The sequence below is a fragment of the Lynx canadensis genome, chromosome X (assembly GCF_007474595.2).
Source record: "Lynx canadensis isolate LIC74 chromosome X, mLynCan4.pri.v2, whole genome shotgun sequence".
Classification (NCBI taxonomy): Eukaryota; Metazoa; Chordata; class Mammalia; order Carnivora; family Felidae; genus Lynx; species Lynx canadensis.
Window position 1 is genome coordinate 26,937,400 of NC_044321.2, and position 25,549 is coordinate 26,962,948.

Below are 25,549 nucleotides of genomic sequence, written 5' to 3' on the forward strand. Positions count from 1 at the left end.
CTGAGTAAAATCTGACTTTGCCACATACCGTCGGTAAAAATTTTGACACCTCCGTACTGTCTGCAATGTTTCGTAGGTTCTGGAGTTCTCTGGGACACGTTTTCCACTACCGAAACACCTAGCTGCGGAGAGGGGAACCTGAGCATTGAAGCGCCCTGCCATATGCTAAGAAAAAAATGAATCCTGTTCCATTTAATGATATGTACCCCCTATGGTACTATGCCCCCTAGGTGCATATATGCTTTGTTTGGCATCGTACCCTACAATCACAGACATATAACCTGATGTGCTAAAACTCCAAGAAGTTTACAAGTACTAATAATCATCAGGAGAAATCTCCCATTTTAGAGTCCGACGGGACTGAGCCTTCCCCTTTTAGCAGTTCCTACAATGGCTAAGACAAAACTAAATCCTTACTCAGGAACAAGTAAAGTGCTACTGTTTCTTTTTTTTTTTTTTCTTTTTCTTTTTGAGGCAGAGAGAGACAGAGCATGAACGGGGGAGGGGCAGAGAGAGAGGGAGACACAGAATCGGAAACAGGCTCCAGGCTCTGAGCCATCAGCCCAGAGCCCGACGCGGGGCTCGAACTCACGGACCGCGAGATCGTGACCCGAGCTGAAGTCGGACACTTAACCGACCGAGACACCCAGGCGCCCCAGTGCCACTGTTTCAAAAGGCCAATACGAGGGGCGCCTGGGTGGCTCAGTCGGTTGGGTGTCCGAGTCTTGATTTGGGCTCAGGTCATGATGCCACAGTTGTGGGATTGAGTCCTGTGTTGGGCTCCATGCTGAGTGTGGAATCTACTTGGATTCCCTCTCTCCCTCTCTCTCTACCTCTCCCCTGCTCATGCTCTCTCCCCATCCTTCTCCAAAATAAAAAAGGAAAAGGACCACAGGAGCCTATACATTCCTATGTTGTTCATATGGCCTTATCTTTCTGCACAATTACACTTGATGTTCACATTTTCAGGTTGACTGGATTTTATCGATTCATGGCACAGTGTTCTGTTTAATTATAGAGAAAGGTGTTTTTCACTCATTCTTACTCTGTGCATTTGGGACCCAATTTTCTATTTTAAACATTGTGCTGTGTAGCATACATTTTTCTGATAACAAATTAAATCAGGCTGCTATAGGACGCTACACCTTTCCTTCTGTCCACCAATTGTGTTTTCCTGAAAGCTAGCCGTGGCCCAAGGCAGCGGTTCTATCACTCTTGTATAAAAGAAAAAGCAGATGCCAACGGTCAAGTTTATTGTTTCTATCACTGCCTTATGGACTTTATAGGAGGCTCTCAATGGCTTTACTCCTGTGACCCAGGGTTAGACGTACAGATGGCAATAAACCAGACTATGCAGTAGCTGGAAACACTAAAAATAGAACATTCTGCATAAATATTTTTGTTTTATCTTAACACTGAAGAAAATACCATAAAGCACTTCACTCATTCATTCATTGATCCATTCATTCAGGAAATCTTGAGGGAGAGCCTAGGTTTTCTAAATTCCTAGACCGGGATTTAAGAGAACACTCAGTGGCGATGAATTTCTTGAACAAGCACAAAAATTCTGGGTGTAGACATAAGAACATTTCCCAGTCTCCATGTATCCATTTTCTACACATGAGAAACTCTTACCCTGGTGGTCAACAAATGTCAACAACCTAGAACACCCAGTAGAGCTCTTAATAAGGAGGAGAGCTGATAATGTGTCCCCCATCCCAAATTCACAAGTTGAAGCCCTACCCTCCATTGTGATGGTATTTGGAGATGGGGCCTTTCGGAAGTAATTAACTTTAGATGAGATCATGAGGGTGAGGTCTCCTGATGGCATTAGGGTTCTCGTGAGAGGGAGAGAGCAGATCTTTTCTCTCTGCAGCATGTGGACACAGTTGGAAGGCAGCCCTCTGTAAGGCAGGAAGAAGGCTCTCACCAGATCTGCTGGCACCTTGGTCTTAGACTTCCTGGCCTCCAGAACTTGGAGAAATAAACAAACATCTGTTGTTTAAGCCACCAAGGCTATGGCATTTCATTACAAAAGCACAAGATGTTTAAGATATTGATATCTACGCAGTGATTTGCCATTTGAAAAGGGCCATTCCATACGTCATTCTTTTGAATCCTAACAGCAATCTGGAATGGAAGGCATCAGCAGCCTAACGTTATCGATGAAGAAATAAAGGGTGAGAGAGATTCAATAATTTGCTAAGGGTCCCACTGTCATTAAAGGGCAAAATCAGGATTTAAACCACCTCTTCTCATTTTAGATGCACTGCTTTTAGCGTTGCATTATGCTAAGGATGAGATGAGGGAAAGACACGCTAACGTGTTTGTCTTCCTGACATAAAAGTAATAATCACCATTGTCATCATCATTGTCACTATTATCCCATAACCAACCAGCTGCCTCAGTCTTTCTGTTAGGCCTCCCAAACTCAAAAGCTTTCTTTTCTTTTCAAAACCCATACTCTTCGTGTGGAGCCAGGCTGAGAGAATTATCCACACGTCCGGTCGCCACAGAAAAAGTCTCGAGGGGGGGTTCTTTTTCCTTTCAACATGCACATGCATAATCAAGGGCCCACACAAGTGGTCTGTCACTTTTCAGGGGAGTAGCAGCACTGACATCTGCTGGGTTGTCTGACGGAGAAAGTTAAAACAACAGAGGGTCAAAAGTCTGAAAACTTTCCTTTGAAGGCTTGTTAAGTCCGGTAGTAGTCATCTCCAGAGTGGCCCCATTCTCCTTCACCTCTTGGTATTCATGACCTTCTGGAGTCCTTCCTCCTCCCACCTCATTGCATCGGGGCTGAACGGTGTGGCAAATAATTTACAGAAGAAGTAACAGGACAAATACTAAGGCGAGGTCAAAAAAGGCACTGCTGCTTGTACCTTGTACTCATGGTTGACTCCTGGGGGAAGCCAGCCACAAAGTCACAGGGGCACTCAAGCAGCCCCACGGAGGAGCTTGGGTAGAGAGCAACCAACTAGACAGCAGCACCTCACAAACCATAAGAGTGAGCCACCTTGAGAGTAGGTCCTCCGGCCCCCATCAAGCGTCCATATGATTGCACCTCCATTTGGCTACTGAACACAGCCACGTGAGAAACTCCAAGATGGAATCACTCAAACTACATGCTCATGATCCCCTGACCTACAGAACCTGTGAGAGGTAATACATGATGATTACTGTTCTAGGCAACTACGTTTTGGGGTGATTTGTTTTGCAGTGATATGTAACTGCAAACTCCTTTTCTTGACTAAAGCAGAAGGAGCCCAGCTCTCCCCTTTGGATGCGGAAAGGTCACAATCTATTAATCCTTTCTGCTTACTTCGTACATGCTTCCCTTAAGGCAGGTACAACAGAATAAAGACCAGTTGCAAGCAATGTGTTATGTTGATTCAAATTATTAATGAGAAAATCTGGGTACAGGAAAAAAAACCAAGTAGATCTAAAAGAATTCCTACACTTTCCCAACACGTGAGGAGAGCTGAGAGAGTCTTTAAGGAGCTGTGTATGCCATATCCAACCTTTGGCTTAGCTCCATCTAACCTGCGTGATATCACAAAGGAGGAATATTCCTCTCTATACCCAGAGGTACAAAAATATAATAGAAATTCAGGTCTTTAATTCCAACGCCCCACTAGGCCGTAAGATAAAAATGTTAGCCTGTGAAAAACTACAATTTCTCCTGTGGGCACATCTCTTTCTGTTTTGTATTTGTCTTACCTGCCTACATTGTCTGAATGTGAGATTCTTTGTATTACGTGTATTCATCATTATCTTTATTCAATCATACAAAAAAAAATCCATTTTCACTCACTGGTTTACTTATTTAATAGTTATGTTCATTATGTTTAGTTTAAAGTGGATGAGTAGAACACGTGCTAATCCAAACCTTTCACCTTAAAAGGAAACATAATGAAAAAATAAGCACTTAGAAAATGGTATTTATGTTCATAATTGTGGCTACATCACTTTAAATAAAATATATTTATTATTCCTATTACACGTTCACATGAGAGATTAATAACTGAAGACAATTATGACTGCTAATTTGGATTTTAAATCCTGTTCAAATATGTTCTGATACTAATCCTCTTCCAGAATTAAAGAATAGGTACATCAAAACAGAATTATTTTAGGACAGATGTTTAGTATTAATTTTTTTTCAATATATGAAATTTATTGTCAAATTGGTTTCCATACAACACCCAGTGCTCATCCCAAAAGGTGCCCTCCTCAATAAGTTTAGTATTAATTTAACACAACGTAAGTAAAAGTGTATAAGGAAAAACATACATATTTGCTTTTTATAGGTATATTTTTAAGTTATAATTACTCTGACAGAGCTCTGAAATTCTTTAAGATCATTTGTAAATGTAATGTATATTTCCAGATACCCTATTACTTGGATACAAATGAAAGTTAAAGAAATCATGACACTTACATGTGAAGAAACACATGGCACTAGGAAGCACGGTGTGATGGTTAATTTTATGTATTAAACTGGCTAGACAATGACACCCAGTTGTTTAAGCACCAGTGTAGATATTGCTGTAGAGGGGTATTTTTCATTATTTTATTTTATTTATTTTTTTATTTTTTTAAATGTTTATTTTTGAGAGAAAGAGAGAGTGCGTGAGCAGGGGAGGGGCAGACAGACGGGGAGGACAGAGGTATCCGAAGAGGGCTCTGCACCCATGCAGGGTTTGAACCCACGTACTGTGATATCCTGACCTGAGCTGAAGTCAGATGCTTAACTGACAGAGCCACCCAGGCCCCCTGAGGGGTATTTTTTAGAGAATTGGAATCAGTAGACTGTAATTAAAGCAGATTAGCCCCCATAATATGGGTGAGCCTCATCCAATCAGTTGAAGACCTTAAGAGAAAAGACTGAGGTCCCCAGAAGAGGAAGGAATTCTGGCTCCAGACTGCCTTTGGACTCAAGACTGCAGTATTAAGTCTTCTTTGAGTATCTATCCTCCTGACCTGCTCTAAAAATCTCAAACTTGCAGTCCCCACAGTCTCAGGGACGAATTCTTTAAAATCTCTGTCTCTGTCTCTGTCTCTCTCTATATACACATATAAGTTAATTATAAATAATTTATAATATCATTAATATACTAAATATAGATGTATGTGTACATACACATATATACAGGGTTCTCTGGAGAACGCTAATAAACTCATTTCTAGTGAATAATGACACTGGAAGAGAAGATTAATATTATAACAAAATAATACTCATAATAATACATGTAGTAAAACTTTTATTTTTGTAGTGGGATTGAGCAAAATATATTTTGTTTAATCCTTGGTACACCATCAAGGTCCACTGCACCCAAATATATATTTTGAGTTTATTTTTTAAGAAGTTCTTACTATTTGTAAAAATTGGTATTTTTTGACTTTTATTCTTTCCTAGTGGTCTACCAAAAAACAAAGGGATATTTTACTTATTCTTTAAATAAAATCAAATTCATTTTATTTACCATGTGGGTCCACTGAAGCCTTTCATAAGTCTAAGATACATCGTGTGGTCTTAGTAATCTTATTTTTCCTATATTGGGAAACTTTTTGCTATTTTATCACCACTCATAAGTTATTCCTAAATATGCTAAAAAGATCTGTAAGTGAAAGCATGATGGAATTATCTAGAAGGATGATACAATAGTGAAGTAAATCTTCAACCTTTAGGTTTCTTATTACACTGGCCAAAATAGTGCATCTTCTTTCAAGAAGGTATAAAATAGGATTGGGCACACCATCTTTGGAGTCTGCTGTTAGCTTTCGTTGAACAGAGTTGAAAACGTACGTAGCACTTTTCATTTTACTCCCATAATGTCAAAGACAAGAAAATTGACAGAAGAAGATACTTATGATTATGAGACATGATGGAAGATAAATGCAAGCGGACAGAAATCATCATTCTAGACTCCAGTAATGATGGTGAAATTAATCATATAGGGGAGATCTTAGGTGAAATCGTAGACTGAGTCTTCAGATGATGAACAAACACAGGGATTGATGAGCAAACAATATATTTCTAAGGACAGAAGGAAAATATGATATTTTAATCTAGTTAGGCATTCAACAGGAAGGACTTCATCACATAATGTTTTGTTGAAGAACTTGAACCATCCTATTTTGCTAAAATCATGTGGGACCCTGTAGCGTTTATGTTTGTGCCTCCAAATTCATTTGGTACAAAGTTTGTTGGGTTCAATTCTTATTAAAATTTCTAAGGAAGTTGGTTTTTATTACCTCTCTAATCTTACTTCTGTGAAGTATTTGGAACATAACTTAGACATACAAAATAAAAAGCAAAATGGCTCACATAAACCTAGAGGGCAAATGGTCATCTATTTTTTTTTTTTTCCTGGTACGCTGAAGGGTGAATCAGAAAATGACATACATAAACACAACCAACTTTAACTCTCAGCTTTCTTATTCAATGTATCACTAAGGACCAGGAAGAAATCTGTGTTATCGGACTGGTGACACAGCAGAAGATACAGAAAACAAAATACAGAGTAAAACTCATCCACTCAGTCTTCAGTGTGTTTGTCTGAATGCGCTTCTGTTGTAAGTAGCCACTGGGAGGTGTGACGCCAACTCCTCTTCCTCCATTCCTTAAACGTAAGCCAAGCTCCAGACTGTTCCCTAGTCTTTTCATCGGGCTCCGTGTCTCTGTGCAAACTCACCACCTACTTCAGGTAACTTCCAAATCTGCTCAGAAGTAACTTTGCTTCTGAAACGTCTCCTTGTGTTCTCTTGAGCACGTTATTTTATCACCCATATTCGACTCCTTGTCCTGAGTCTGCCTCCGGTTATATTACCATCTTCCAAAGCACAGAATCTCAAAATCTTCAGAGGCAAACTCTTAGATGCCACACCTCCAGTCAATGTCCAAATCTTGTCAATACTTGCTCCACCGCATGTCTCAATTCAGTGCTTTCTTTCCACTCTACTGCCACTGCTCTAGCTTGGGCTCTCTCGCCACCTACCTTGCCTCTCTGACTGCTTTTACTCCTGTATCCTCCACAACATACTCACAAACACTCCCCCACTTCTACGAGTTCATCTGTCACCCCATTGCTAACTTAAGTCTAATTATGTATTCCCCTCTCGTCCTTGCCTCAAATGCCCTTCCTCTCCCAGCCTCCTTCTGCTTTTCAAAATCCCATTCACGACCAGATCAAATGTGACCTCCTCCTAGAAGCATTCCCAAACCCCTTCATTCAGATCCAATCTTCCCTCCTCTTGTTCTCTCTCAAGATTGGGGAACACGGCTCTGCTCAAGTACTTATCCTGGACTGCTTTGCCCCAATAGACTTGTCCAAATACCCACATTTGATTGTAAGCTCTTTCAAGACAAAGGCTGAATCTTATTTTTCCCTCTATCCCAACCATCACATCTGACATTAACTAGCACAGAGTAAGCATTCAAATATTTACTGAACTGAACTGAACTCTTCGGTTGCCAGCGGCATCCTGGTGGATGTAAATTTTGAGAGCTGCTTGTAGTTATAACAGGTTGACAGCAGGTGCTAGATGTCAAAAGAAGAAATTTATATGGTTGACTCCATTTCTTCTAAAATAAGCAACTCTCTAATAGACAATACCTGAGAGGAAGATATTGGCTGGCATTTCATTAGCCATAGAGATTTCATAAAAACGTGGAGAACAACAAAGTCTTTTTATTTCACCATGAAGGATTTCATACATTTGGTTGCAGCAATGAATGATAGGTTGACAAAGCTGCTATAAAACTGTCAGTTAGTTCAAAAATCCTGTGAGAGTATTTTTATTCTCATGCAGCAGAACATTCTCCCTTCTACAGCCCTGTATACCAGCTCTTTAAGCAACACGATATGAACTCATTTCTCAAAATTTATACGATGTCACCAAATTTCTCAAAGAATTCCAGCCTGGTTTGAAAAAGCCTTAGCTGAAAAAAAAAATTTAAGGGATAATTCTCTCTTAAGATTTGGCCTTCTGTTTCGGAAGTCCCTTCCCTGGTGTAGCCGATCAGCAGCCATATATTAAGCCCCCACCCCTCTTGATATGCTCTCATCTCCGGTTCCTCTGCACCAAATTCATCTCTCCATGATGGTACACCCCATTCAAAGAGCATCTTCTGTATGTGAGGTCTTCACGGTAGAAACATCACCTAATTATATCTTCATAATCACCGTACCAGCGGAAGTATTATTTATTGGTCCCACATGACAGATGAGGAAACCATGGCTTAAGAAGTGACTCCACTTGGCCAAGGTTGTGCAGCTAGTAGATTATGGAGGGTTGCTATTCTCTACATTTCCAACATGTGCCAGAGAGTCCTATAATTACACAATGAAATGCATACAAGACTACAAGAGAAATGGGAGCAGTAAAAATTATATCCAGATTACAGTGAACCGCGGCTACTCCTTATATTATCAGTTCCCAGAGACTCTTGTTTATTTTATTTTTTGACTAACCCTTTTCATCTGATGTTCCTTGGGCTTTGGAGTCATATATACATAAGTTAGAATCCCAGTCCCTCGCTTGATATCTTACTAGAACTGTAGGCACATTACTTAAGCTCTTTGAGCTCCAGTTTTCCAATCTCTAAAATGGGCGTAATAGTATCTACCCTCCTAAGGTCATAGTAAATATTGAAAATAAAATACCTTACACGAATTGCCTTGCTCTTTGTAGTATGACTCATGTATTTGTTTAATTCTACTTATGTATCTTATTCCATGTTTTCCAAAGCAACCTTCTCCTTTTAGTTGTTTTGAGCTTCTCTCTCTCTTTTCTTCTTTGTGGTCTAAAAACCAGGCAGCTACCAGAGACCTGATTAAATGCTTTCTCACTAAGCATGCAAACCACCCAATTAGATTATAATTAAAATAACAAGAGCTAATATGTACTGACTTCTTACTGTGGCTGGGATCTAAGTGCTCCTCTTGTATTATCTCATCCAATTCTCCCAACCAGGAGGTAGATGCAAGTAATCTTCTTTCATAGAGGAGGTGACGGAGATCAGAAAGTTTACTGAGATGACTTGTTTGTTCAGGGTCACAAAGCTACTAAGGGGCCAGCCCAGGCAGCTTGCCCTCAAAACCTTTATGTGCTCTTGTTAAAGATCTTTAAAACGGTAACAGTGGGCAGTTATGGTGGGAGAAGCTACAGAAGCAAGGTTCTAAAATACAAATGTCAGATGAGCCAAGTTCACCAATATTATCTGTGGGATAAACACGGCAATAGGAGAGAGGAATTCTTTCTTTCTGTACCTTCCTCACTGCTGTGTAAGGTATTAGGGTATTATGATCTGCAGTAGTAATGGGCATGAACAAGCGTTTTGCACAATTCAGAAGCCTCCCAGGAAGCAATTTTAGATCATTCCAATCTTAGCTGGTTTTGGTCCCCTGACCTAGCCCTTTTGCAGGAGAAAATGATCAGGGATGCCTGACACATTCAGCAACCAAAGAACGGAGGGAAAATGAGTAGTTTGAACATCAGAAATAGCACGGAGAATTTCTTATTTGAATGCACTGAGAATGAAATTTTTTTCTCTCACCTAGATCATTACAACATGATTTCCATAGATATAATCACCTGAAAAACAACAGACACCATAGAAATCGTTTTATACGGTGAAACATGCTGGCATTTTGCAGACCCAATTACTTGAGATTTCAGCATGGATATTACTGGTAGAGAGGAATTGCTTCGTATTGGACTTTTCTCTTGATACAATGCAATAAATATATACAGATTTCCCCAACTGTTCAAAGTTATGAACTGGGATTTACCAAGGAAGGAAAAATGTTTCAATATAGCATTATGCTCTTACCGAATATTTTTCTTTATTTAGCTGATTCCTTTTTAAGTATTTCTAGGAGTTTCAGGGCAATAAAAAAGGAATCCTGAAATCTTCCAATAAGAAAATACAATTTTATGAGCAAGTATTTTATTTCTGCTCTTTCCCTGAAAGCCAAATCTATACTAAGGAAAATTCTATTTTGAACACGACTGAAACTTTATGAGTATTGAATCTCCATCCCATGTCATAGATTTCAAATGGAGAGATAAACTGTAGCAGAGCAGGGCTGCAAACGACATTGTTTAGATAAACATATCTTGTCAGAATTATCTCGGTAGCGGCATTAGAGGCTCCAGGCATATTTGGAACTAAGATTCTGGCTTAGGCTCTTAATAAGCAACATGACATGTCTCAAAAGACACTTGGCTTTTAAGAAAAAAAAAATTTTTTTTTTTGGACCATGTGGATTGGAATCTTTCCACTGTACTACAAATATTCATAAAGGTATTCATTCCCAAAAGACAAAAGCTTAGAAAAACAGAACAGTTCAAATCACTGGATATTAGCAGAGAGATAAAAACTTGCCCTCCGGTCACTCAATTTTAATCTACATCATGAAAAAAAAAGTCAATACGATATCAAAAAAAGATTGCAAGAGATAATGGAAAATGTTTAGACAATGTTGAATGGGTAGTGTAAAATAAATTAGTGTTATTTTCCTCTTAGGGAAAAAATAGAAGTTATTTCTCATTAGTAAAATGACAAACGACTTTCTATATGGTATGTTCAGATTTGCATAAACATTTTTGCCAAATTTCCATATTTCTCAGGCAAGAAACAGATCGCTTAACTGTGTAATGGGAATTCAGTCTCATACTGAGCAAATCAGTCACTAAGATTCATTCTTTTGGACCAGTATGTTGCAACCTGATGGAGAAAGCCTCACGGTTCCAGACTGAGTGAGGAACATTCTACTACATCAGTCAAAGAGCTATCTATGTTGATCGTTACAAGGCAATTTTGTTCTTGCCTTGCTCGTTATACAAATGGCGTTCTATACCTTACAAAGAACTCTACAACTTAAGTGTATTCTTCCTGTCCAAATTAGCTACGGAAAAGAATGATGAGTTTCTTACCAACTAGTTTCTCTCCTCCCTGGGCTCAATACTGAACAATATTTTGCAGCTTACTTTGCCACAAGGTGTGGTCGTGTGATGAGTTCCAGCCAATAGGCTCTGAACAGAATTCACGTGTACCACTTCCAGTCCTGCCTCCTAGTAAATTTCAACGAACAATGCTTATTCCTCATCTGCCCATTAAGTGCAGAGGACTCTGACGTTCTGGACACAAAAGATGGATGGGGTTTGGGTCCCTGAATGACGTCACAGAAAGCTGCTTATTTTCGACTGCACCAGAAAAAAGTAAACTTCTATGTTAAGCCACCAAGCTTTGGGATCTTACCTATTAGAGTGGCTAGTGCTACTCAACTAATACATTAGCATATATTCAAATACGTTGTTTGAGCAACAATAAAGAGTTAAAATTTCAAAATCAAAAAAGTCTATTTTAATTAAGGATCACAACAGGTGAAAGAGGAAATGTCTTTAGGAAGTGAATCAAAACATACATAATTGCAGACCAAAAAACTATTTAATCCTAGTCCTAGTGATTAAGGTCATTAACAAAAACACTAAAACAGGATGGAACAGGGTAAACATTCCAGGAGAAACACAGACTTTCAAGCCAGAAAGAAACACTGGCAAATTCCAAGCTCTGGTCTTGGCTCGTGTTGTAAACTCGAGCAGTTTGGTTAACCTTTCTCAGAAACTGTTTCTTCATCTATAAAATGAGGGATTAGGAAATTTCGCTGACACGATTTTATAAAGACTTTATACACACACACACACACACACACACACACACACACTATAGAAGACCTACTATCTGATACCTAAGAGGAACTCAATAAATAATAGCTATTATCACTAAGTGTTTACTAATGCATACAAGTATGACCAATAATATTTTTCAAATATTAACCTTTTATACTGGTGACTTAGGCAAGTGCTAACCCAACAGAATGTAAATTCTGAAGACTCTTGGTTTTGAGTTTCAAAAGCCTAATGCCTGGTAAAAGACGAAAGATTTGGAAGGAAAAAGAAAAGGTGATGAAATGAAGGATTTCCCTACTCCTACACTAGAAAAAATCCCTCTAGTTATGGGAAGGGAGGAAAGGGGCATTACACGGGAAATAAAAAAAAATCACTATGGATGTGTGTCCCTGGAGGGGAGGTAGGGAGAGTGAAGGAAAGAAATCCAGGGAGATACAAGAAAATCAGATAGCAGAGGTGAACTGGGCCTCGTTCCTGAGGAGAGCCTCTGAGGGTAACAGAAGGAGAGTAGTTTTCCCTTCTTCTTCCTCTACTCTTCCAGACCCCATGCACAGGCACTCCGAATCCCTCTAATATAAAGAAGAGTCCAGGCAATGTCTAGGCAGATGGGCCTTCAACAACCTCCCAAGGCTCTCGCCCGTCCCGGCACGGCAGGAGGAACGGTACAATGATTTCTGCTGTTACACAATGAGAGGATCACAGTAACAGGGGGGCGTCCAGATATGAGAGTGCCACCGCAGAAGGGAACGAATGACGGTCCAGGAAGCAACTGCCTGCTTGGACCAACGACCAAGAATACAAGGGAGAGACTGACATCGCCATGGATGCTAGCCCAGAGAGATGACAACCAAGGAGCAAACGTTCTGTCACACCATGCTCACCACGCCCACCACTCCATGCTTCGCATCTACATAAGCCTGGATTCATGAAAAATTTATTTCCTCGATTCCATGGAATTGTGTTCAGTTATTGAAAGATAACACTATGAAATGAAAAATCTTAGCACAAGAGGTATAACTTACAACCGTTTGGCACTATTCTGATGAATGCAACAGAGGCAAATCGGCTTCCAAGTCATTACTGAAACTTTTTCATACATCGTAAGTTGCCCACGCTTGTTAAAAGACTTACTTCGATCAGTAATGATGGTTCTAGCCTCTTGATTGCTGGTCTTGTTTTTCAAATTCTGGGCGGCGGTAATGAGTTCTTCCAACTGGGGGCGCCTCTGTTCCAAATCCTGCAGTGTTGCCTGAAGGAAAAAGCTTAACTTAATATTGAGGTTCACCAGCATTGCGCATACCTTTTATGTAATACAAAGTAAAGTGCAATTTTCCAACCAACCAAAGCACTTCTGGAAATAAAAAAAAATATGTTACTGGATATAAATCTCTAGTGTATAAGGCTTTATAGAGAACACTTTAACAGGAAATGCGTTTCATTCTTAGCCACCAAAAATATTACAGATGAAAATCTTGATTACAGACTTGCTTCACTATTTAAGAGCTTAGATGGAGTCATTTCAGAGTACCTGGGTTCACTTAAACCAGTGCATTAGTGCCACAACCAAGAAATGTAATTTTTTGACTTATGACAGATAGCTATTTATACTTGTAATCTCATTTTGTGCAGTGTCAAAATTAAAGTGTATATTTTAGAAACGGAAAAAGCACAGAAGTGATCCGAGAGACGTAACTGATTTCACTTCTTTGTACCTGAGCTTCCTCACCTACGAGAAGGGGACGCAATAAGCTAAGTCAGTCCTTCCCCAACGTTGCCTTCGATGAGAATCACCTGATTCCTGCGCCTCACCACCCATGTTCTCCCCCACCATGAACAAATGAGTAGGGAGGAGGGCTTGGAAAATGCCTTTTTAACAAATTCTCTACTTAATTCTTACGACGAGGCAAGTTTGGAAAGCGTCAGACTAGAAGGTAGTATTTATATTCTGTATTAGCAATTACTTTAATACTGCTTTAGGTAAAAGTACCAGCAGAATAAAGCCAAGAAATAGGGGTGTGTGTGTGTGTGTGTGTGTGTGTGTGTGTGTGTGTGGATGTGTGTATTTATAGGTAGCCACGTTAATCATTAAGAAATTCCCCCCTCCCACCAGTGTCCCTCTACTGTCTCTGTCAACTCACCCTCCCTGCACTAAAGAGCCCATGTCCCAGCGATATTTACATAGAAGCTTGGGAAAAATAAGACTTCTCGCTTGTTCTCTTTCTAAAATGGAATACATTTTATTTTAATTTGGGAAGGCATAATGAATATTTGTTATTAGTTGATAACCCGTACGTGACAGATGTTTTACACACAATCTCGCGTTTTTATTCTCCTAATAACCACGCAGGAGGCCAATGAAAGTGAATAGATGAAACGTGGTGGAGATAGTAATGTTTAGGAAACTTAGTTATCTGCCATGCCCTTTGACTACTGCCGATTTTCTAAGGATTTTTGGGTTCAGAAAGGCCGAGTTTCGATCGTTTGTGCGGTGTTTCTTTTGTGAACTGGTAGGGACACAGGCCTCGTGATTTCAGCGCAATTGCTTTCGGTAGTATTAAAATAATGGCAAGGACTTATCCAAACATTACACATCTATTTTGCGCATTTTCCCCTCTCTGTGTTGAAAAATTGGAGGGGCTAACTTTTAACCAATTTTCCACATTTGTAAGCTGTGATTGCTCAGAAGAAAAATCCAATTTTCAGGTTTCTAACTTTTATGGTTTCTTTACACAAAAGGGTGTTTGAAATATGGAACAAATTGCCAAAGACAGCTATTGAAGTAAGTGGCATAAGTCAGTTGGAGAGCACTGAACAAATTTTAAAGTAGGAACCATATAGTAGTGGATAGATTTTATGAAATAAGATGTTTTCCAGGGTTAGAATGTTAAACTCTGGTCATCTGTGACACAGCACGCTTAAAAGGTACTTCGGAATTCCTGACTCTTAAATATTTAACACATTCAAATAGATGCTTTAAAAACAGACTTACCCAGAAACCTCAGATAAAGTCAAATATTTCCCTCAAATTTAACCAAGAACTCTATATAATACAGGTAGCAAAGTACACAAATTTTTATCTATGGAGATAACACAGGGCACGAACGGATTAGGTAGGCTTTGTGCAATTTAAATTTTTTTTTTTAATGTTTCATTTATTTTTGAGACAGAGAGAGACAGAGCATGAACGGGGGAGGGGCAGAGAGAGAGGGAGACACAGAATCGGAAGCAGGCTCCAGGCTCCGAGCCATCAGCCCAGAGCCTGACGCGGGGCTCGAACTCACGGACCGCGAGATCGTGACCTGAGCTCAAGTCGGACGCCCAACCGACTGAGCCACCCAGGCGCCCCGGCTTTGTGCAATTTAAATGCAAATTTGTGTTTTTTGATAATTGGACATTTTTACACAACCAAGAGTATCTTTAACGTCATTTTCATTTGTTTTAATATTAATTCACCCTCAAACAGCCAAGCTATTCTTTGCTTCTCTCTTTTGCATGTATTTCCCCAGGTTGGCTTTACTTTTCTCCTTCTTTTAGGATCACAAAGTTCGTTTAAGAAGTACGTTGTAGAAGTAACCTGATCAACTTTAATCTAAATTAAACCTGACCACAATGAACAGCTTTTACTGCTGAAATTAGCACGCATGTCAATTCAGACTTAACACAAGCCATTTTCCTCTCTAATGAACAAAATAGGTCTCAGGGTATTGTGAAACCTGTTCTCTAGTTGGGTGATTCTCTAATTCTGCTGACAGACACATGCTTTGTAAGCACCTGAGAAGATTATTAATGACATCCTTTGAAGCAGCCTCCTTAAAAACCTACAGAGATTCACAGCTGTAATAAAACTATTCATTTCTAAAGAATTTCAAAACAAAATCGTAACTCTTTATCCCACTCTTTGGTCAATACATACAAAGGTTCATTTCTAAAAAGAAATTGCACAATAATAATATATATTGCTATGGGATTTATCAGACACTAATATACTCATTAAATAGTGGTTTCTTAGTAGAGCACAATGGGAATTTTCTCCTTTGATTCTCTTTCCAGAAATAAAGGAAAGGATTTGAATATGGCATATTTAAATATTTTTTCCATTAAGATATTATAAAAACAGTGACTGAAAGGCTTTCTTGCTAATGAACAGCACACACACACTCAGTGAAAAGAATAATTATTTTTTTCTTTTCATTTGGTTTCCTTTTGAGTGTATTCTATTTGCTATTATAATTTCTCTTACCTGACAACGTGGTTTTATAATCTCCTAACTTTTCTTTTTTTTTTTTTTTTTTTTTTTTTTTTTTTTTTTTTCTCAACGTTTATTTATTTTTGGGACAGAGAGAGACAGAGCATGAACGGGGGAGGGGCAGAGAGAGAGGGAGACACAGAATCGGAAACAGGCTCCAGGCTCTGAGCCATCAGCCCAGAGCCCGACGCGGGGCTCGAACTCACGGACCGCGAGATCGTGACCTGGCTGAAGTCGGACGCCCAACCGACTGCGCCACCCAGGCGCCCCTCTCCTAACTTTTCAAATAGAATGACCTTCGTCTCTATTCCACTGAGCCACCCACAGATGGGAGAACACCTTAGATCTAATCATTACTCAAATTACCCACCTTCAAAATACCCCTCGATGAAATTCTGTTCTTTGCCTCCCCATCTGGAACTCTCACCAGATGCTTCTCTCTGAGAAACACTCTTTCTACTCTAATCCTCATCCTCAAATGACCTCTAGGCCTCTTCTATTTATTGTTCAGTTTCCTCATTCTAGCTGTAGTGGTCCATATTTGTCATGCTAGAACAAGCAGCACGCTATTTATGCTTATTTATTTTTCAGATAGGAGCCCGGATATTCATTACACATATAACTTACATGAACAAGACTAAAACCATGACATGCTTAACAGTACCTAAGCATGGTAATTGAGCATGTCTACACAGATTCGATCATTCTGGAAGAAACAAACACAAGGGAAGGAAGGAATCGATGTTATTCTAAGGAGTCATAAGCCAGCTACTGGGCTTTACTAAAAACAGCTTACCCCTTGGAGATGAGAATTCATCATGGATTCCACTAGCTGAGCAAAGATGGAAGAAAAAAAAATCTTCAAATACAAAGTGAATCAGAAGTCGTTAATCCTACTAAGTCCCCCCAGGGTTGAAGGAAGTGGTTATAAATAGCAATCCTATGAAAAGGGGAGTTAAACAATGAAACTATACATACTCTAAGTAGGTCATTCTGAGCTCTTAGAAAGAATTACACTTTGTTATTGTACTTGGTAAAATAGAATTCTACCTAAGACTCAAGCAGAAAACTCTATGGTTTAGTTGAATAGTTAACATTTACATGTTTAAAAAAAGACCTGAACAATAAACTCTTCATATGTTTAATATTTCTACAAAAATCAATAGTCTTCACATATTTATACTTAGAACAAAGGCCCATGGTGATTTTCGGTTGTTGCCTTTTTCAGAAAATAAACATGACTTAAACTTACACATAAGGTACAGATGTAGACCTTATATTCTTTCATTTATAATCTTCAAAAATTAACATCAACGATGGACAAGGTGAAATAGTTTATTGAACCACTGTATGTATGGGAAAAAAAAAAGCATATAAGGCAGGTAGGGCCTAAACCGCAGCCTTTCTAGTAACTCAAAGAGTTTTACCTGCGAGGATGCTAATCCTATGCCTAGCTTTCCACTGCCTCACTGAGCACCTGCCGGCTTCTTCTCTGGCATGTGTTGCCTCTCCAAATAGGTTGGCCAAAACCAAAGCCGTCTTTTTTAGTAGGCTTCACGTCCAGTGCAAGTCCCAATGTGGGGCTTAAATTCATGACCCTAACATCAAGACCTGAGTTGAGATCCAGTCCGACACTTGACCGAATGAGCCACCCAGGCACCCACGGATCTGTCATTTCTGTCCACCAGTCCCTCACTTCTCTTTTATATTTTAAACCGGCCTGGATATTTTCCTACTCGGTATAACTTCTTTACGTTTCTGAATGTTCTACCTCCATCTCTTCATGTTCTTCATGAACACCTTCTAATTGTGGTTAGCCTTTTGTCCTCCATTCATTCAAGAAATACTTTTTTTAAAAAGCGTTTTATTTTTACATACTTTAAAACTTAAGGAAAAAATGCAGGAATGGTCAAAGAACTCCCATGTATCCTTCACCCAGACTCACCAATTGTTAACATTTGGCCTCATTACATTTATAACTTATCATTCTATCTCTCTCTGTGGATATAATTATTTATGTACATATAATAGATACTGTTTTCTGAACCACCGGTGAATCATCTGCAGCTTTACCCTTTGATATTCCAGTGCTTAATTCTTAAGAAAAAAAGGCATTCTCTTACATAACTTCAGCTCAATTTCAAAGTCAGAAAATACACTACGGCTTTAGTTCTATAATCTAATCCACATTCTTTATTCATAGTTTGACAATTACCCCATTAATTGCCTTTCATTTACCGGTCCAGACTCATGCATTGCATTTAGTTGTCGAATCTTTTCAGCCTCCTTTAACCTCAAAAAGTTGTTTGCCTTTCTTTGAGCGTCATACCATTGACTGTTTCAAAGGCCAGTTATTTTGCAGAATGCCCCCCAATTTGGGTTTCAGCAAATAATTTTTAGGACTTACGTCAGGCTTTGACCCAGGCACAGGTGATACAGAAGCAAAGGAGGAAAAATTATTATTCTCAAGGAGAAAACAAACTAGTAGTTAAGACAGGCAGTAAATAAGCAATTACAATAGGCTGAGATGAGTATTATGGTAGGGAAAGCACGAGGAGTTATCAAAGCATGTAGGAGAGCTATCTAATAAAATTTACGGGTTAAGGAGGGTCTTCTGAATGAAGTGGAACTTACATTGTCTTCAGCCCTTCTTTGTTTAAATTTTACAAACTTTTTTTTTTAATTATCTCTAAGACTCCTTTATTATTACTATTTTTTAAAAAGTTTATTTATTTTTGAGAGAGAGAGGGACAGAGTGCGAGCAGGGAAGGGGCAGAGAGAGAGTGAGACAGAATCTGAAGCAGCTCCAGGCTCTGAGCTGTCAGCACAGAGCCGGACGTGGGGCGTGAACCCAGACACCATCAGATCAAGACCTGAGCCGAAGTCAGACGCTTAACCGACTGAGCCACCCAGGCATCCCTAAGACTCCTTTTTTTTTTTTTTATAAAACTTTTTTTTAAGCTTTATTTGGGTGAGTTTGACAAACAGAAATTGTGTATAATGGTATAACTCGATATCTTGATAAATGTATACACTGTGAAATAATCACCACACTCAGTATAGTCATCATCTCTCAGTTACTTTTGTGTGCGTGTGAGGGGAACACTTAACATCTACCCTTCTAGCAAATTTCAAGTTTACAGTACATTAACTACAGTTACAATAATGTATAGCAGATCTCTAGAACTTACTCATCTGAAAACTGAAGGTTTGTACCCAGTGATCAGCACTGCCCCATTTCCCCCACTTCCCAGCCCCTGGCAACCATCATTCTACTCTGTTTCTCTGAGTTCACCTTTTTCTAGATTCCAAATATAAGTAAGATCACACGGTACTGGTCTTTCTGTGTCTGGCTTATTTTACTCCGTATAGTGTTCTCCAAGTTGATCTATGTTATCACAAATGGCAGGATTTCCCTCTGTCTTCGGGCGGAATGATATCCCAGTGAATATATATACATATACCATATTTTCTTTATCCATTCAGCTGCTGACAGACATTTAAGTTGTTTCCATATCTTGGCTATTGGGAACAATGCTGCAATACACATGGCACCACAGATATCTCCTTGAGATCCTGACTTCGTTCCCTTTGGATATATACCCAGAAGTGGGATTGCTGCACCATATGGGGAGCTCTATTGGTAATTTTTTGAGGAACCTCAATGTTGTTTCCCATAGTGGCTGCACCAATTTCTATTCCCACCAACAGTGTACAAGGGTTCCCTCTTCTCCACACCCTCACCAACGCCGTAATCGCTCCTCTTTTTGGAAACAGCCCTTGCAACACGTGTGAGGTAATGCCTCACTGTGGTTTCGGTTTGTATTTCTCTGATGATCAGTGATGGTGAACCCCTTCTCGTGTACTTCTTGGCCACTTGGATGCCTTCTTTGGACAAATGTTTACTGAGGTCTTCTGCCCATTTTTGAATCTGATTATTTGGTTTTCTGCTATTGAGTTTCAGGAGGTTCTTGTTACGTATTTTAAATCTTAACCCTGTAACGGATACATGATTGGCAAATATTTTCTCCCATTTTGTAGGTCACCTTTCATTCTGTTGATTTTTTTCCCTTTGCTGTGCAGAAGCTTTTTTTTTAATTCGATGCACTCTCACTAGTGTATTTTTGCTTTTATTGTCGGCGATTCTGGTGTCATTATCCAAAAAATCATTGCCCAGACTAACGTCAAGAAGCTTTTCCTGTGTTTTCTTCCAGGAGTTTTATGTTTACAGGTCTTTAAATACCACTGCTGCTAATACCCACTGTGGTGGCCATGACAATGTGCAAGCCTTTTACGCCTGGGACCTAACTGACTGAGGAACCCAGCTGCTGCCTTTGGAAACCCATCACTACACTGAAGAGAAGCCAAATCTCCCGCAGACTGTTCCCACCAATGACTGAATGTGATAGCAATACTGAAGCAGAGCCTTTTTTGGGAGACATCGGGCTCCTGTGGTTGATTTGGGCTCAGCAACTCCCCAACAGCTTTGCTTAGACTGCACACTGGGATGCTTCTGGACAGCCTTCTCTCCCTCTTTCTTTCATCTGGGGTCAGGCTTGCATTTTAATGTAATGGCTCTCCCACCTTCTCTCACTTCCTCCCCATGTCCTTGCACAAAGATATCTCCTCAAATAAAATCATTTCCTTTTTAATCCTGTCTTGGGATATTTAATCTCAAGCCCCAACTACTATACCCACTTTTGCTCTTTTAGACCCTAAACTTCTCATCAACTCCTCAGATCTACGTAACATGGTGATTCCATGATATTACCACCAAGATGTATAACTCACAATTTCTGAACATTACCAATATCCCTTTTAAGATTCAAGTGAATTAGTATTTCAAAAGCACCTCTATTAAAAACCACAGCTACTTTTTTTTTTTAAAAGGAATATGCCCCTTACTTTCAGTGAGCCTAGAATTGAACTGGTAGATAAAAGAATGATTTAGATGTGCTACATTGTGATGGTGAGGTTCTATTCTACACACGTAGCTCAAGAATACTAGGTTATCAAAGCAAGCCGCCAAAATTCCTTTATGCATAACAAACACTAGAGTTCCTGGAAAACATTTGTAAAAGGAATTTTTTGGCAAGTTTTCAGACTCTGGAAGATAGCAAAGTTAAGAAAAAAGTATTCCATTGGATAGGCAGAGATCTCAATCAGGGCTGGCTTCATGGGTCCCGTGCTTGGTTTACCGTGATGCTGCGGCCATCTTGAAGTTCTTTATCATTTTTGTTAACAAAGGGTCCTTCATTTTCATGTTGAACTGGGTCCCACAATTTATGCGGCCAATCATGACCTCAACCCTGAAGTTAGCAGAGAATAAAAGTTGTGATGGGAAGGCTGCACTTTAACACAAATTATATTACGTCCATCAGATGCCTCTTGTTTGGTTCCTGAGAACTTACTCTAAGTTTCTTTAAGTATCAACCAGGAAGCTAAAAGATCCATGTTTGGGGGAAAATCTCTTCTGGTCAGGAAATGCAGAACAAAACAATTGGCCGTTGTCTGAGATGGGACCCTGTCAGCCCCATTGGTTACTGGACAAGCAAAGTCTTTGTGATTGTGGGAGAAGTAAAGCAAGGAACATATAGAGAAAGTGGTAAATCATCTAAGAATTTGGGATTAAAAGGGTAAACTGTCGTCCTGGCAATAATAATGGCTGTGGGGGATCTCAAATTCCATTTACAGTTTTAGCTAGTTATTAGTTGTTTCCAAGGCTAGTGTGGCTTTGAAAAATACATGAGAAACAATTAGTAATTAATTCCATGAACAGTTACTAACCTGCAAATATATGCAAAGCACTTGGCTAATAGACACAGACAAATAAACCTTGACCTCTTTCTTTAAGGAACTCATAATCCAGCCAAAAATAAAGAACTCATCGACAATTAATAGAGTGATTAATTAATCAACAACACAATTCCTAACAACAGTAAGAGTTGTTTATTAAGCACTTAATATGTGCCAGAATAGTCTACCATAGTCCACAGAGAATGGACGCTGGAGTCAGGCTGCCTGGGTTGGAATCCTGGCTGCCATTCACTTGGATGATTATTTTCAGCAAGTTACTTAACCGTTCTCTTCTTCATTTCTACCACTGTAAAATGAGGATCATAAGAATATCTATCCCTTAAGTTTGTTATGAGGATAAATAGGGCTCATGTTTATAAAATGCTTGGAATGCTTTCTGTTGCATAAGAGCCATAAAAGCGCTCAATAAAAAAAAATAATCAATTTAATCATCATAATACTCTGATAGGTACTGTTACCTCCATTTTACAGATGAGGAAAATGAAAGAAAAAGGAGTTAAGCAATTTGTCCAGGACCACACACACTACGTGTCAGAACTTCTAACATAGGACATGTGGTCCCAGAGGCCACACACTTACGAGCTATGTGTGATATAGTTACAAAGTACGTATGCTGTAGTATAATAGAGTATATTACAGGACAACATAGTATGATTTAATTATTGCACAGATGAGATTAAATGGGACAGGAACATGAAATGGGAACACAAAAGGGGAAATCAGTGATTTAAGTAATTCACTTAGTACTGAATCAGTGAGGGTACCTGCAATGAACAAATGACCCATCCAAACTGGGATGGGAAGACTTTCCTCAAGGCTGGAAAAGCTAAGTGGAGGGTGCCGTTAAGAGAGTCTGAGACGTAGCTGCAGGGAGAGGACCTCTTGACAGGGGCTGAGGCTGTAAAGGGACCTAACCATCACCTGACTCGCCCTCCTCTCTCCCTCTGCACCACCAGTGCCTCCCATTAGAAGCGCACGGTCACTGCATAAGCAAGCTTATCGCTGCTCATATTATTTGGCCTCCCAGGATGCAACAGGAAGTTAGACAGTATATCAGAGAAAAGGTCTAGCAAAAGCACCAAAGTAAATGGCGAAGACAGAAACAGCCACTGAAAGGAATCAGTTTGGGGAATGAGGAGGAATGAGATACGAGGAGGGCTGTATAAGGGAAAGAGGGGCGCCTGGGTGGCTCAGGTGGTTAAGCATTTGACTCTTCATTTCAGTTCAGGTCATGATCTCACGGTTTGTGAGTTCAAGCCCCATATAGGGCTCTGGGCTCACAGCACAGCTTTGGATCCTCTGTCTCCCTCCCTCTGTCTTTCCCCCACTCATGTGTGCATGAGCGCGCGCTCTCTCTCTCTCTCTCTCTCTCTCTCAAAAATAAATAAAATGTTAAAAAAATAAGGGAAAGAAAAGCATGAGCAAAGACATAGAAATAAAAGAAAGCCTCAGCTAGGGTGGCTGATGTGTACAATTTCACCGGGAAAAATGGGAGATAATTTAGATAGGCGTAGCGGAAGCCCTCAGAGTTACATTTCACTACTCACGTCGTGTCATTTATCTTCCTGTTTATATATTTGGTTTACTTATAATCAAATTTGTTGTATAGGGCACTGTGATGAGATAAAAGAAAATTGATCTTGTTTTATGGTTGGGTTTTTGAAAACCAGCCTGAGGTATTTGGATTTTATCAAGAGGAACCAGGTAACAGTGAAGACTAGAAAAAATGAAGGCATGGGAGCCACGACTTGCGGAACGCCATGCCCTTGTACACTTTATCCTTTCTGGCTGGAACACCTTCCTCCGTTCTTGGTCTTTTCCGGGAAATATGGTAAACAGACAACCGTGCGTGAGAGTGATGACTGACCAAAGGACTGAACACAGTAGGGGGAAACGGCAATGCAAAAAAGATAATTCTAACTAGAAGGGTGGGGGAATGACTAGAACATACATCTCTGTTTCAAGCAGTGTTTGTTAATATTATAAAAATTAGTGATCAGTTGGCTACCTTTAAACAAGAAACCTAGGATAGCTAGTTAAGAAATTATCAGCTTCAAAAACCAGTAGGACAGTCTGTGGAATTCATCGCTCTGTTTTTTGGTAATAATATCTTCCTTATTCGTTGGCATTTCGGGGGGCTTACAAAACTTAAGCTTCCCGAATCTGAGGCCTTTCTTGTAATGGTGTGATATAAAGCTAATCTACTATTAGCATGTTATTTTTAAAATAAATTCTTTCCTGTGGTTGAAAAAGAGATTTTGATGATCATTTGCAAGTTATTCTGCCACAGAAAATGTAAAGAATTGATTCACTTGCATTCCATAAACCCCTTAACATGCAAAAATGAAAACTTTCAGTTACACAAGCCAGTAAGTAAATAATGGGGTCTAAATTAGGGATCTTGAAATATAATTTCAAAGTCAAGAAGAAAGAAGAATTTTAGGCTACAATTTGTCGATAATGATTTGCAACTACATTTCTTAGCTGATAGAAAGGGCGCTGATATTTTTAGCTGCTCAACATTAGATCTATCAGTTATTCTACGTTGTTCACATTTCTTGAAACTCTATTGTTCCGTAAATTCCTCATGTCGACAAAGGATAATTGGGGCAGTTTTAAGACCAGTTTTTGTCACGTACGTCACATTTGCTTTTGATGTCATGACGAATGAAATGAGCGATGCATTTTTTTTCTCCCCCCATATATTTTAGAAGAAAGGGAAAACCGAAATCATTTTATACTATACGTATTTTGGGGTTTTTTTTCTGCTCAAGTTTTCCATCATTCATTTCTTGTCCTATCTTAAATAACACCATTTTGGAGGCATTCTAACTTCAAGTAGTCAAGATAATTTGTCTTTTATCTAATCAGAGCACACTATACAGCAAATTGAATTGTAAGTGAACCAAATTAATAAAATGGACGACAAATTACATGACACGAGCAGTGAAACGTAACTCTCTGAGGGCATTATTTGTAATATTTTTCCTGGTGCAGAATATCCTGATTTTGCATCCTAAATATACTATCCACCGCTGTAGAAATGCCAGATAAAGAGGCCCAGGGTTAACAGGTAACTGCGTACCAATCGATCAAATGGGTGGGAAATATGTATTGGCAGGAGTCTACGCACAATATGTTACAGTAGGGCATGTGCTTTGTGGGTGAGAGAGGATGGAATTAAAGAACATTCCCAATGAATTCAACTTGCAATGAGCTAGCAATGCAGCTGGGGAGACGACCTTCAGGCCTGCCCATTCCCATTCACACATGCAGTGAGTCAGTAAGAGAACACAGTATGTAAATGGCAAACGTTACAGTCTACAGGCTATAGACTCTATGCTGATGGGGTTCTGAAGAAGGCAATTTTAATACGAGCCTGTTTGGGGAAAGTGACTTTGAGGATGAGGAAGCTGAACTATCATTTACGCGATGAACAGGATTGATAGCGATGACCCAGTGATGGGAGGGGCGATTCCAGGCCAAGGACAGAGCTTGAACCAACGTGTGGAGGCACCAATACACTATAGAGTGCTCCAGAAGGGGGGGCCGCTCTGCAGTGAGCAGAATTTTCACGGCCGTGACCAAGCTGGGAAGGGAAGCTAGGGCTCTGACTACCAGACGAATGAGTAAGGACATGATACCGAAGGCAATGGGCAGCACCGGAGTTTCTAGAACAGAGGAATGACCCAATAAAAGTGGCAGTGTGGAAATATTAACCTTGCACCTTTGCATCCAAAGTACTTTTTTTAAATTTTATTTATTGATTATTGACAGAGAGAGAGA

The 25,549-nt window shown here is 39.6% G+C and overlaps 1 protein-coding gene across 4 annotated transcripts in view; it reads right to left on the reverse strand.

Moving 5' to 3' along the window:
• Nucleotides 1-25,549, reverse strand: part of DMD (dystrophin) — a 1,834,617-nt gene that overhangs the window by 570,679 nt on the left and 1,238,389 nt on the right. For all 4 annotated transcript variants that reach the window (XM_030304767.1, XM_030304766.1, XM_030304769.1 and 1 more), the window contains one exon: nucleotides 12,832-12,949. In XM_030304767.1, the coding sequence (XP_030160627.1) occupies nucleotides 12,832-12,949 (118 nt within the window). The remainder of the gene's footprint in view (nucleotides 1-12,831; nucleotides 12,950-25,549) is intronic.